Source organism: Cetorhinus maximus, chromosome 2 (genome assembly GCF_964194155.1).
Source record: "Cetorhinus maximus chromosome 2, sCetMax3.hap1.1, whole genome shotgun sequence".
NCBI lineage: Eukaryota > Metazoa > Chordata > Chondrichthyes > Lamniformes > Cetorhinidae > Cetorhinus > Cetorhinus maximus.
In genome coordinates this window covers 99076910-99091893 of record NC_135880.1, presented here as the reverse complement: position 1 = coordinate 99091893, position 14984 = coordinate 99076910, and the positions used below count along the sequence as shown (strand labels likewise).

General features: G+C 42.2%; 1 protein-coding gene across 6 annotated transcripts in view; it reads right to left on the bottom strand.

Moving 5' to 3' along the window:
• vps13a (vacuolar protein sorting 13 homolog A) overlaps positions 1–14984 on the bottom strand; it is a 523321-nt gene that overhangs the window by 77714 nt on the left and 430623 nt on the right. For all 6 annotated transcript variants that reach the window (XM_078567491.1, XM_078567508.1, XM_078567499.1 and 3 more), the window contains 3 exons: positions 12149–12230; positions 11910–12023; positions 332–407 (listed from right to left, as the gene is read on the bottom strand). In XM_078567491.1, the coding sequence (XP_078423617.1) occupies positions 332–407; positions 11910–12023; positions 12149–12230 (272 nt within the window). The remainder of the gene's footprint in view (positions 1–331; positions 408–11909; positions 12024–12148; positions 12231–14984) is intronic.

Below are 14984 nucleotides of genomic sequence, written 5' to 3'. Positions count from 1 at the left end.
TTCAATAGGTATTTGTATTCTGCTTTCCACTGTCTCCAAAAGGTCTTTCCATATCTGAACAGCCCTCATCTAAAACAATTCTCCAAAGCTAAACTTTGGTTCTTTGGTGTTCTCATTGTTCTCATTACTGACTCATTGTTTAAAGGATTGTTAAATAGCTAAATTTGAAATATTCTGCAACAAGGAAAGGCAACAGAACTGAACAGAAAGATAGCCTCATAATATAAACATTTTGAAAATTTAGACTAATACCTTTATCAAGGGAACCAGCACTTGCAAAACTAACCGATTAAATATAATCAGTTTACTTTCAGAAAGTGCAAATACATACCAACAGCACCTCCCACTAATGCCTTTACACCCAAGGCCATTCCTTCCATGAACTCCTCAGGTCCCTGAATTGCTCCCTAGGGAAAAATAAATTAAAATTATTTAACAAATTCTAACTTATTTGTCCCTGATTTTGTATTAAAAATAACTGAGGCTATCAGTGTTCACTATTACTATGGAGTAAATTAGACAACAACTTCCAGTGTCTACACAGGTGCAGTTAAAGGTGGAAATCAGGAAGTTGTTGGCTGAGTTCCTCCTGATTGCTTGGTCACATACGTCACAGATTCTCTTAAGAGATGAAAAGATCTCTAATAACCAAAGGTTGCTGCTCAAAGGCCCACAAAACGTCTGGGCAGCAACAAGCGTAATGAATGGCAAGCACCATTCTTTCAGCACTGATCTCAGGCATGCAGTATTATATACAGAAATTGAAACATGTAACAAACATATACTTATGTGGGTCAGATGACACTGTAAACTATCAGAGTGACCTACTAATGCCTTCAAAATGGAGAAACTTGATACCAATTTATGACACACTCCTGTGTTATTCTTTATTATATTTATAAGTGAAGGTTAATGACCTATTTTACATAGTTACTCGCTTGACACATGGTGGCAACTATAGCTGACAGAAGGTGATTGCAAGCTACTATAATCAAGTCACGATTTTACATTCAAGTAAAAATTATATTTAATTTATTTCATTGCATGTTTCAGGAAAACACAAGTTCCAATCTTTACAATTCAAGGGACAACACAATGAAGATAAGCCAAGAGATTCTTAGTGGGAAAGGAAAGGAATTTGAAGAGCATATTAAATTTGGCTGTTCTTGCATGTATTTATAGGGCAATATTTTATTGCAGAGGAATCCATAAGGGGATACAGTTTAACAACAATGGTTCAATGAACCAATAAAATAAGAACATTTTAACTATCATAGTTATCATGAGTAGTAAGATCTTTCCTAAAAATTGAAAATAACATTTGGTAAACATTTGCATATTCTATTACATTGGTACATACTATGAAACAAAGTAAAACTGCTATATATATATATATATATATATATATATGATATGCAGAAACATAGAGATATCAGAAAATGTTGGAAATACACGCAAGTCAAATGGTATCTGTAATGGGAAAAGACAAGCTAACATTTTGAATCTCTCTCTTCATCAGAGCTGCAAACTGAAAGATAAATAATTTGGTAGGGATGGAATAAAGAAGTGAAAGGTACAACTGATACTCCACTCAGAGGCCAGAATTTTCCTGTTGGCGATTTGGGGGCGGTGCCTGCTCGCCGACAGGAAAATGACGCGGGATGACATCGGGAGGAACCCCCGATGTCATCCCGGTCCATTTAAATTTTTGGGAAGGCAGGCAGACAGCGAAATCAGCTGTCCGCCTGCCGACCTGTCAATGGCCAATTAAGGCCATTGACAGGATAATTAAGATCATTAAAGACCCTGCCTGTCCAACCTTAAGGTTGGTGGGCAGGCCAGGAGCCCCAGAGGGCTTCTGATAAAACATGAAACCTCATCCAGTGCTTCTTATTAAGATGTCCCATCTCGTGTGACATTGTCATATGAGGGGGACATGTTAATAATGTTTTTATTTTTCTATTTTTAGAGTTTTTTTAACCTGTCAGTAATCTCCCTGAAACAGCACTTAGTCTCAGGGAGCAGTGCGCTCTTTTGTGCGCAAAGAGCGCACTTTGACAGTTGGGGAATCCATCCCCCCTCCCCACAGGAAGTGCATAGCGCTTCCCGTCGGGCAGGCCTTAATTGGCCCGCCCACTCAAAATGGGGGGGGGGGGGGGGGGGGGGGTTGTGTGTGGGCGATCCAAGCGGGTGTGGGGCTGGGTTAAAGGTTGGAGGGGGGTGGTGGGTCAAGCTTGCGGTGGGGCTGGGTACGGGGTGGGGTTGAGTGTTGGGCCCATGGCAGGGGAAGAAGTCCCATCTGGGAGGGGCAATCCCCTGTGGGGGGTTCAGTCTAGGTATTTACAATAGTTACCCAGAAGTTAGAAGAATTAAAATCTCTTCTGAGTAGCTACTGGTGTAACCTTGTCGGAACCATCCGAAGTTTGCGATTTAAATCGCATTTTCGGATAGTTTCCAGCGCAGGGCAATTGCCCAGAGGAAGTGTGCACTTCTGGGCAATTGCCATGCAGACTCTTACCTGTGAAGTTCCAACAGATTTCCCCAGCACAACTCTGGGGTACTGCACCCCCTCCCACCCCACCCAATCTGGCGCTGGGGAGCTTGGCAGTTACAGCCCGCAGTAGCTATAGGGAAAGAGCTACATTTAGTAAGACTGCATATTAATGCACTTTCTACTGGAGCTTTTGATTCCCTATGTTTTGTCTATTTTTCCAACTTATTGTGACCTGAAATGGTCAAAATCTGCATCTGAGTTTTTAAGAATTAATACTGGTTTCATAGCTCAGAATGATTTTAATATATATTAAAATAATTGAGGTATGAAAAGTGCATTAATACAGCACCTTTAACATAATATACAGGAGCAATCTAAAATAGAAACATGACACCAAGCCACATAAGGAGGTCAGGTGACCAAAAGCTTGGTCAAAGAGGTAGGTTTTATGGAGTGTCTCAAAGGAGGGAGAGGTAGAAAGGCTGAAAGGTGTACAGAGGGAATTCCAAAGTTTAGGGCCAACCGAAGGCACAGCCACCAGTGGCAAAGCAATTAAATCAGGGATGCTCAAGAGGCCAGAATCAGATGAACGCAGATATCTGTGGGTTCTGGGGTTGTAGGAGATTATGGAGTTAGGGAGGGGCGAGGACATGGCAAGATTTAAAAACAAGAATAAAGATTTTAAAGTTAAGACATTGCATAATCGGGATCCAATGAAGGCCAGTGAGCACAGGGTTGATAAACAAGCAGGACCTGGTTAGGACAAAGGAAGCAAAGTTTGGGATAACCTCAAATTCATGAGAGCAGAACGTGGGAGACCAGCCAGAAGTGCACTGGAATAGTCAAGTATTGAGATAGCAAAAGCATGAATATGAGGATTTCAGCAGCAGGTGAGCTGAGGCAGCATGAAGGCTGACGACGTTACGGAGATGGAAATAGGCGGATTTGGTGATGGCGCAAATACATGGTTAGAAACTCATCTCGGGATTAAATATGCGAACAGTCTGGTTTACTCTCAGGCAGGTGCCAGGGAGAGGGTGGGATTCAGTAGCTAGGAAACAAAGTTTGTAATGGAGACCAAAGACAATGGCTTCCATCTTTCCAAACCATTGTTAATTCATCAACAGTAGAGAAGCCAAGAGAGGTGATGGTGAGATAGAGCTGGGAGTTGTCAGCATACATGTGCTCATGTTATGTTTATGGATGTTATCGCTGAGGGACAGCATGTAGATGACAAAAAGAAGAGGGCCAAGGAGACACCAGAAGTAACAGTGCAGGAATGGGAAGAGAAGAAATTGCCAATCATACTCTGGCTAGATAGATAAGATTTGAACCAACTGAGAGCAGTCCCACCCGAAGGACAATAGTACAGAGCAGTTGGAGCAAGATGGTGTGTCAACCATGTCAAAGGCTACTGGCAGGTTGAGATAATGAAGAGGGATATCCTTTGTCAATCCATACCTAGCACAAAGTTGTTGGAGGTCAGTCATCTCAGCTCCAGGACATCACTGCAGAAGTTCCTCAGGATAGTGTCCTCAGCCCAACCATCTTCAGCTGCTTCATCAATGACTTTCCTTCCATCATAAGGTCAGAAGTGGGGATGTTCGATGATGATTGCACAATGTTCAGCACCATTCACAACTCCTCAGATACTGAAGTAGTCCATGTTCAAATGCAGCAAGACCTGGACAATATCCAGGCTTGGGCTGACAAGTGGCAAGTAACATTCCCACCACACAAGTGTCAGGTGATGAACATCTCCAATAAGAGAGAATCCAACCATTGCCTCTTGATGTTCAATGGCATTACCGTCACTGAATCCCCCCATATCAACATCCTGGGGGTTACCAGTGACCAGAAATTGAACTGGACTAGCCATATAAATACTATGGCTACAAGACCAGGTCAGAGGCTAGGAATCCCGTGACAAATAACTCACATCCTGACTCCCCAAAGCCTGTCCACCATCTACAAGGCACAAGTCAGGAGTGTGATGGAATACTCCCCATTTGCATGGATGAGTGCAGCTCCCACAGCACTCAATATGCTTGACACCATTCAGGGCAAAGCGGCCCGCTTGATTGGCACCACATCCACAAATATTCACTCCCTCCAACACTGATGCACAATAGCAGCAGTGTGTACCAAGGCTCCTTTGACAGCACCTTCCAAGCCCACAACCATTACCATCTAGAAGGACAAGGACAGCAGATAGATGGGAACACCACCACCTGGAAGTTCCCCTCCAAGTCACTCACCATCCTGACCTGGAAGTATATCGCTGTTCCTTCACTGTTGCTTGTTCAAAATCCTGGAATTCCCTTCCTAACAGCACTGTGGGTGGACCTATACCACATGGACTGCTGCGGTTCAAGGCAGCAGCTCACCACCACCTTCTCAAGGGCAACTGAGGATGGGCAATAAATGCTGGCCCAGCCAGCGATGCCCACATCCCGTGAATGAATAAAGTGATGGGAGGTTGGAGATGGGGAGGTATTTTTAAGGAAGGTGAGGTGAAGGGTTGTTGTTTTGAGGAGAAGGGTGATGATGGCAGATTTAAAGAGAGATTCATTAACAATATTGGCTAACATGTAGACTAAGACGGGGACACACCATTTTGCTCCCACTCATCTGCACTGTTGTCCAGCTAGGTGGGACTGCTCTCAGTTGGTTCAGCAGTTTAGTGGGAATAGGATTAAGGGAGCAGAAGGACAGTCTCATGGACAAAATGAGCTTGGAACAGCGTGAGGGGAAAAAGGAGAGGAACTAGAGAACAATGGGAGTTTAGGGCTAGGGTGAGGGGAGTATTAGAGGAAGTTTGGCCATTTGGGTTAGTGGAAGGGAGGGCCATGCTAGAAACAGCTGATAGGATGGTCTCAATCTTGGTGACAAAGAAATTAATGAGCTCCTTGTAATTATTATTGGAGCTCAGGGTGGAACAGGCAGGCAATAGGGGTTTAAGACAACAATTTACAGTCTACAAAAGTCAGGGGTTATCTTTGCATTCCAGGATAATCCTGGAATAGTAAACAGTTTCAACACACAACAGGAGGGCCTGATAGTGCTTTATGTGGTCCAGCCAGATCTGGTGGTGGATGCCTAAACCATCATATCCTTCCAACTCTGTGCCCTGGTTATAAGAGATTGGAGGATGAGGGCCAAGCTGAGGGTGAATAATAGTTTTATTGGGGGCTAGGGCATCAAACGTGGAGGTGAGGGTGCAGGTGAGCAGAAATGTTGTGCTGAAAGGAGGACCAAAGGCTAGGCAGTTAGGATTTTTGAAGGGCTGTTTTAAATAAATTGGGGATAGATTTTTTTTCTGGCGTGGATACAGGAGGAAGTCTTGGTGTTTGGAAGGTGGATCTGGGTGGTGAGTGATACAAGGACGTGATCAGGATGACCTTGTCTGTGCTTGATACAATGGGACTAGCAAGATGTTATAAATACAAAAACATTGTTATATTTTAGGACTGTCTCTCAACTTAAGGTAAAACCAAGGAATGAAGGGGATCATGTGACCTGCTTTGAATTCTGCTCAGTAACAGGCCTGGGTGGCCTGATTGTTAAATGGGTCCAGGTTGTCTTACTAGGAAGAAGATGCTAAATATTCACACCTGTAGATAACTATAAAAACAGTTTAGCTGACTGTGGGTAAATTGTTAGTCTCTAAATCTCACAGGGAGTGCTTAGGTTTTATCAACACTTATACTTTGCGTAATTTCAAGACAGAATGGAGTTGGGGCTCTAGAGGATAGCTAATTAGCATCTCTACCTGGATACAAGGCTCATTTGATTCATACTGCCATGGAGGTGGGCTCTGGAAAGGGTGAAGTCCATAGGAATATTGTAGTATTGAGTTACAGGGTTGCTAAGATATCACTGAACCTCACAGACAAGTCAGTCTGCTGCCACCTTAGAGCCAAGAACAGGAAATAAAAGGCAGATAAGTCCTGCACTTGAAGCAGAGAAGATGCTGACCCTATTGTCCACCAGGCAGAACGTAGGTGGGAGCTTGGGCTTAGGTTGAGGATTTAAAAGAGGCTGGAAGATTCAACTAGTTTGGCTAGAGGGAGCAAATCTCCAGTGTAACCCTCACAATGAAAGTCAGTTCTGGGATTAGAAGTTACCCAGCTGGTAAAGGAAAAAGGAAGCAGGCCATCAGGAGTGGAGAGTAGCTTTGGGCTAAAGTATCTACTTAAGGGACAGTGTAAAGAATGACCGTGGCAGGGGATTTTTGGTAGTTTTAAAAATTAAAAGGGGAAACTTACCTGTAGTTCAGAGAATAAGTGGCCTATAAAATAATGTTTGATCAAAGTTTCTATTATTTTGTTTGCTACAGTAAAAGTCTTAAACTTGAAATCTTGTTGTGAGATCCTTTCAGTCAGTCACTGGAAATTCAAATACCTTTTTAAAAGTCTGCGGAGATCGTAACAAAGGCTATTAGAGATGGGAAGGTCAAGGCGCTGGCTGTGAACATGGAAGTGTTTACAAGGAGGGAGAAATTTAGGGAGGAGGAGAGAGAGCATGATTAGTTGTGATGGAGGTTGAAATCACTGAGGGTGTGAAATCATCCAGTGCAAAAGAGTAAAGCAGTGAAGGCACTTGGGAGGGTGGTAGAGAGCGATGATTTTGAATCAGAGGCAAGAGAATCATAGAATGGTTACAGCACAGAAGGAAGTAATTTAGCCCATCATGTCTGTGCTGTCCCTCTGGAGGAGCAATTCACCTAGTGCCACTCCTTAGTCTTCTCCCTGTAGTCCTGCAAATTTTTCCTTTTCAGATAATGATCTAATTCACTTTTGAAAGCCTCAAGTGACCCTGCCTCCACCACACTCTCAGGCAGTGCATTCCAGATCCTAATCACTCAGCGTGAAAAAGCTTTTCCTCAAGTCACCATTGCTTCTTTTGCCAATTACCTTAAATCTGTGCCCTCTTATACTCGATCCTTTCACAAGTGGGAACAGTTTTATCCCTATCCTGTCCAGACTGCTCATGATTTTGAATACCTTTATCAAGTCTCTTCTCCGCCTTCTCTCCTCCAAGAGACCAGTCTCAATTTCTCCACTCTTTCTATGTAACTGAAATTACTGATCCCTGGAACCATTCTAGTGAATCTTTTTAGCATCCTCTTTGATACCTCGTGGCTTTGTAGCCAGTATTTTGTACAGGTTTAACATAACTTCCTTGTTTTTGCACTCAATGCCCAGGATGCCATATGCTTTATTAATCATTTGCGCAACCTGTCCAGCCACCTTCAATAACTCATGCACATATACACACAAGTCCCTCTGCTCCTGCACCCCCTTTATTTTGTATTGTCTCTCCGTGTTCTTCCTACCAAAATGAATCACTTCACATTTCTCTGTATTAAACTTCATCTGCCACTTGTCTGCCCATTCTGCCAACTTGTCTATGTCCTTTTGCAGCTTTACACTATCCTCCTCAGAGTTCACAACACTTCCAAATTTCATATCATCTGCAAATATTGAAATTGTGCCCAGTATGCAAGGTCCAAGTCATTAATATATATCAGGAAGAGCAGTGTCCCAACTCCACTCCCTGGGGAACTCTACCATAAACCTCCTCCAGCCCAAAAAACTTTCATTAACCACTACTCTCTGTTTCCTGTCACTCAGCCAATTTCATATTCATGTTGCTACTATCCCATTTATTCTGAGGTATAACTTTTCCCACAAGTCTGTGGTGCAACACCTTATTAAATGCCTTTTGGAAGTCCATATGCACTACATCAACAGCATTACCCTCATCAACCCTCAGTTAACTCAAAATCCTCAAGCAAGTTAGTTAAACATGATTTTTCCTTAACAAATCCACGTTGGCTTTCCTTAATAACTCGCATTTGCCCAAGGGACTATTAATTTCACCCCATAATATTAATTTTAAAAGCTTCCCCATCACCAAAGTTAAACTGATTGGTCTGTAGTTGCTGGGTTTAACTTTAAATCTTTTTTTAAACAAGAGTGTAATATTTGTAATTCTCCAGTCCTCTGGCACCACCTCTGAGACCAAGGAAGATTGGAAAATTATAGCCAGTGCCTCTGCAATTTCTACTCAGTATCCTTAGATGTCTCTCATCTGTCCTGGTGTCTTATCCACTTTAAGTACAGACAGCCTATCCAAGATATCCCCCTTATCAATTTTAAGCCCTTCAAGTGTCTGAACACCTCTTTCACCAAAACCTGGCCAGCTTTTTCTTCCTTGGTGAATATCAATGCAAAGTATTCATTTAGCACCTGAACTATGTCCCCTGCCTCCATGCATAAATACCCTTTTTTGTCCCTAATCGGCACCACTCCCCCTTTTACCACCTTTTTACTATTTATATGCCCATAGGAGACTTTTGGATTCTCTTTTATGTTGGCTGCCAATCTCTTCTTATACTTTCCCTTTGTTTCTCTTATTTGCTTTTTCAATTCCCCGCTGAACCTTCTATTTTCGGCTTGGTTCTCAATTGTATTATCCACCTGACATCTGTCATAAGCACACTTTTTCTGTTTGCTCCATCTTTCTCCTTTGTGGGAATATACCTTGACTGTACTCAAACTCTCTCTTCTTTAAAGTGAGCCCTGTTCAGTTACAGTTTTGCCTGCTAATTTTTGGTTCCAATTTATCTGGGCTATATCTGTTCTTACGCCGATGAATTTGGCTTTCCCATAGTTAATTATTCTTATTTTGGATTGCTCCTTGCCCTTTTTCATAGCCAACCTAAACCTTACGATACAACACTCATTGTCCCCTAAAGGTTCCCCTGCTTACACTTGATCTACTTCGCCCACCTCATCCCTAAAAACCAAAGTCCAGCAATGCCTCCTTTCTCATTGGACTGGAAACATACTGCTGTAGAAAATATTCCTGAACACACTACACCAAGTAATGTAATTGCACCTTTTTGGTTCATTACGTCCAGCTATTTGGATTCTGTCCTTGACTCCTCTGGGACATCTTCTTTCTCTAGCACTGCAATTTTCTCCTTAATTGATACTTCTATCCTCCTCCTTTCCTATCTTTCCTGAACACCTTTTATCCAAGGATATTTAATACCCAGTCCTGCCCTTCTTTGAGCCAGGTCTCTATTATTGCCACAAAGTCATATTTCCATGGGGCTATCTGCACATCACCAACTTTATTTAACACACTCTGCTTTCACATGCAAGCACTGTAACCCTAATTTAGACTTTAATGCTTTCCCTCTTACACGGAATCCACCTAATACCTCACTATTTCCTACTTAAGCATTGTCTGTCTCTCCCAATATTTATGCATCTTGGCATTCCTCTCTAGTATTACGTCTTGGTTCCCACACCCCTGCCCAGTTAGTTTAAACTCTCCCCGATAGCAGTAACAAATCATCCCGCAAGGAAATTGGTTCCGGCTCTGTTTAGATGCAACCCATCCAGCCTGCACAAGTTCTATCTTCCCCAGAATTGATCCCAATATTCCAAGAATCTAGAGGCCTCCCTCCTGCACCATCTCTTCAGCCACATATTCATCTGCTCCATCCTCCTATTTCTACACTCACTTGTGTGTGGTACTGGGAGTAATTTGGAGATTACTGCTTTTGAGGTCCTGCTTGTTAATTTCCTACCCACCTCCCTAAATTCTGACTGGGGAACCATATCACTCTTTCTACCTACATCATTGGTTCTGACGTGGACCATGATTACTCCCTCTCAGTGTGCTCTACAACCAGTGACATCACTGACACTGGCACCAAGAAGTCAACATACCATCCTGGATTCACATCTATGGCCACAGAATGGCCATCTGTTCCGCTGACTATTGAATCCCCTATCACAATCGCTCTTCCAGCCTTCGTGTCCCGCTGTTCAGTGGAGCCAACCGTGGTGCCATGGACTTGGCTGTGGCTGCACTCCCCAGATGAATTATCATTTTCATTAGTAATCAGCACTGAATACTGGTTGGAGAGTGAGATACACTCAGAGGACTCCTGCGCTATTTGCCTGTTTCTTCTTAACCTGGTGGTTATCCATTCCCTCTCTCCGTGCATACTCTAAGATGCGGGTGACCACATTATAAATGTACTATCCATAAGGCCCTCAATGCAGTGATGCCAGCTGCTGCCCAAGCTGTGAAACTTGGAGCTCAAGCTGCTTCAACTGACATGTCATGGAACAAAGTGTGCTCTCCAGGAGCTGGAACTGCCCTGCCATTCCTATATCTATTAGGCAATAAAACTTACTAAAATAAAAGACCCACTAGCTACTTGTTTCTCTTCTTCTGTTGTTACTTAAATTTAGGGAGGTTAATTGAAATGCTTTACTTAATGCAAACAAAAAAATTGAAATTTTTAATTTTCCAGCTCCTTAGACTAACGTCCTAACTTTGGAGAAGGGGAAACAAAGCTACAATACTCACCAGCCACAGTTTGTTTTATTTATGCTCTCACTTTGGTGATCTTGACCTGCTTCACACTCCTCCCAGATGGAACAAAGGTGGAGAAAGTGCTAGAGCAGTAAGGGATCAGGCCAAGGTGTGATAAGAGCCACACCACTGTCTGGGGAGGTTGAGTGGTGAAAGCTATAGCCAGCTAGGGAGGCTTCATTAAAGGGAAAGGTGCAGTAACAGAAACCTTGCTGAGAGGTTAAGGCCATAATGTCGATGCAATCATCCACATCGAACCATATAAAATTTGATGAAGTTATTTTATAAAATCTTTAAAATGTTGTTCATTTTTGATTCCCCAACTGTCAAAGTGCGCTCTTTCGCGCATATGCTGTCTCAGGGAGAGCACTGAAAGTTTTATAAGCTTAAAAAATAGAAAAATAAAAGAATTATTACACGAGATGGGACATGTTAATAAATATCACAAAGTTTATTAAAGTTTTTAAAAACAGACATGAAACCTCATCTTGCCAGTGGATGAGGTTTCATGTTTTTTCAGAAGCCCGCTGGGGCTCCTGGCCTGCTCGCCAGCCTTAAGGTTGGATGGGCAGGGCCTTTAATTGGGTTAATTATCCTGTCAATGGCCTCAGTTGGCCATTGACAGGTTGGCGGGCAGACATCTGATTGCGCTGTCCGCCCGCCTTCCTGAATATTTAAATGGGGCGGGATGACATCGGGGGTTCCTCCTGACCTCATCCCGTGTTATTTTCGCGTCAGCGAGCGGGCCCCGCCCCCAGCTCGCCGACAGAAAAATTCTGGCCATCATTGATCATTGATTGAATATTGAATCCTCTTCTAGAGAATGAATGTCATAAAAAAGTTAGCAGTTTACTGTTCAATATTTCAGTAAAACTTTCAGCTATTTTTAAGTTTATAAAAATATGCACGCAAAAACAGCAGTACATGTTGCAATTTTTAAAAATTTACTTATACCTAAAGTGTCCCTACTGAATAATGCATGTATGAAATAGTTTGTAGAATGCAATCTGACCTGATAAGGTTCATAGAAAAATGCTTCCACTCCTTCTGATAAATCTCTGATTAAGCCAAAAGGGTTGCCTAGGACATCTAGTCCAAGAACAAGCACATACAATTGTTTGATTGCCTAGAGGGAGCAAAACAGAATCGTTTAAGAACTTACAAGTTAACAGAATAAGTACCAGTCCTGGGAAGAATGGGATTATGAAGTAATAGTACTATTAAAAATTGCATTTCAAATATAGAACATACCTGCTTAGAATAATGGCGGATTACCTCCCACTGAAGTTGTTGTGTAGTATAAAACTGATACTTGATTTCAAAAAATGCAAGCCTGCAAAGAACAGAGTAATTGAATAAAATGACATAAGATTTATTTGTTTTTCACCATAATTTTTAACGTGGTAGTTCCTTGTAAATGTTAAGTAACACAAATCTATAATGATTAGATCTGAAAAAAGACAACACCTTTGGTAGTGCAGCACTCCCTCAGTACTACAATGGAAGTGCCAGCCTAGAATTTGTTCTCAAGTCCCTAACTTCAAAACCTTTCACAATTAGCTCATCTCTCTGGGTAGTGAATGCCCTTTCTAGATTTGAAAACACATATTAACCCTTAAATTATTTTTGAGGAAATACACAGCTTCCCAGACACGCAGGATTTTAAGCATACATCTCAGATACTATTTTGATAAACCAAGTAAAATAAAACTACTTTAGGACTGAATTGCTAGGCCCCAATGGAGCAAGGTAGCTGGTGCTTAAATTCACACTGCCAGCTGGTATACTGATTCCCCAATTCAATCCTGCCCCTGGGGCAATCTACAAGGCACAAGTCAGGAGTGTGATGGAATACTCTCCACTTACCTCAATGAGTGCAGCTTCAATAACACTCAAGAAGCACGGCACCATCCAGGATAAAGCAGGCCGCTTGATTTGCACTCAATTCACAACCTTAAACATTAATTCCCTCACCACCAATGGACAGTGGCAGCAGTGTGTACCATCTACAACATGCACTGCAGCAACTCGCCAAGGCTCTTTCAACCGCACCTTCCAAACCTGCAACCTCTGCCACCTAGAAGGACAAGGACAGCAGATGCATGGGAAGACCACCATCTGCAAGTTCCCCATCAAGTCACAGACCATTCAGACTTGGAACTACATCACTGCTCCTTCATTGTGGCCGGGTCAAAATCCTGGAACTCCTCTCCTAACAGCACTGCGGGTGTACCTACACCACATTGCCTGCAGGGGTTCAAGAAGGCAGCTCACCACCACCTTCTTAAGGATAATTCGGGATGGGCAACGAATGCAGGCCTTGCCTGTGATGCCCACATCTTATGAATCAATAAAAAAGAATTCCCATCTGTTTTGTTATGAATGCTACGTGCGTTCAGATACACAGCTTTTAGTTTGGTCCTTTTATTATTTTTGTAACTTCTAGCCATACCTGATGTACTCTTAGCTTTGTACTCTATCCCTTCCTGTCACGGTCTGTTTATCATTGCCCATTTAAGACAGCGATGAGGAGAATTTCTTTCTCTTAGAGGGTAGTGAGTCTTTGGAAATCCCTTCCTCAAATGGCAGTGGAAGCAGAGTCTTTGAATATTTTTAAGGCAGAGGTAGATAGATTCTTGATAAACAAGGGGGTGAATGGTTATCGGGGTAGACAGGTTACAATTAGATCAGCCATGATCTTATTGAATGGCGGAGCAGGCTCAAGGGGCTGAGTGGCCTACTCCGGTTCCTAATTCGTATGTTCCTATGTGTGTACGACTGTTCCAACTTGTCTTGCATTTTCTTGGACTACTTGCTATGAATCTTCCCAACAAGATTCTGTTAAGCCTGAGTATATGCCTCATCTCAAGACCTAAGCCCTTTAGGTTAAAAAGAAAATTAAAATATATGGAGATAAAAAGGAGATTCCTCAAATTAAAGTATAGAATCACTTTGCACCCTTTTGCTCCTACAATTCTTTTGGAAAACAACTGATGAAAATTACAATATAGGGAAAAAAAAAATCAAAAAATGAGTTCACATGAAAGAACTGAGGGACAGGATGGATGAATGTTCGCTGGACATTGTACTACACGGCAAAAAATCAAAAAAATGAATTGTAATAATCTTTCCAATTGGTCAACATGGAAGAAACTGTGCCAAAGTAGTACAGAAAATGAAACAGGAAATTCAGAGTGTCACATAGTCATTATGGCACAGGAGTTGGCTATCTCAGCCCACTGAATCTATGCCAGTTCTCTGTACAGCAATTGCTCTATCCCTCTAGCCCTATAATGTTTATTTCCCTCAAGAGCCCATCCAATTTTCTTTAAAAATCATTCGTCATCTCTGCATCGGCCACTTCAGTAAACAACGGGTTCCAGATCATTATCACTTGCTCTGTAAAAAAAAAGTTCTCTCACACATCCTCTTGCATCACTTGCCCAAAACCTTAAATCTGTGTCCCCTAGCCCTTGTGCCATCAGCTAATGGGGACAGCTTTTCTTTGTTTACCTCATCTAAACTTCCTATGATCTTGTACCCTGCTATAAAATCTCACCTCAATCTCCTTTGTTCTAAGAAGAACAAGCCCAGCTTCTCCAAACTAACCTTGTAGCTAAAATCCCTCATTCCTGGAACCATTTGGGTAAAAATCCTCTGCACTCTCTCAAGGATCTTCACATCTTGCGAAAGTGTGGTGACGACCAGAAGTGGACACAATTCTCTAGTTGTGATCTAACCAGAGCATTATACAGGTCCAGCATAACTTTATTTTTTACTTAATACCTCCATTTTGAAATAAAAACAAAAAACTACTGCGGTTGCTGGAAATCCAAAACAAAAACAGAATTACCTGGAAAAACTCAGCAGGTCTGGCAGCATCGGCGGAGAAGAAAAGAATTGACGTTTCGAGTCCTCATGACCCTTCAACAGAACCAAAAAAAACCCTCCATTTTGAAGTCTAGGATCCCACATGCTTTTGTTAACTTCTCTCTCAATAAGTCCTAACATCTTCAAACTATGATAATTTTGAGGCCAGGTTAGAAGGCAGAAGTGCCAATACACTTGCAACATAGCATTCAGATTA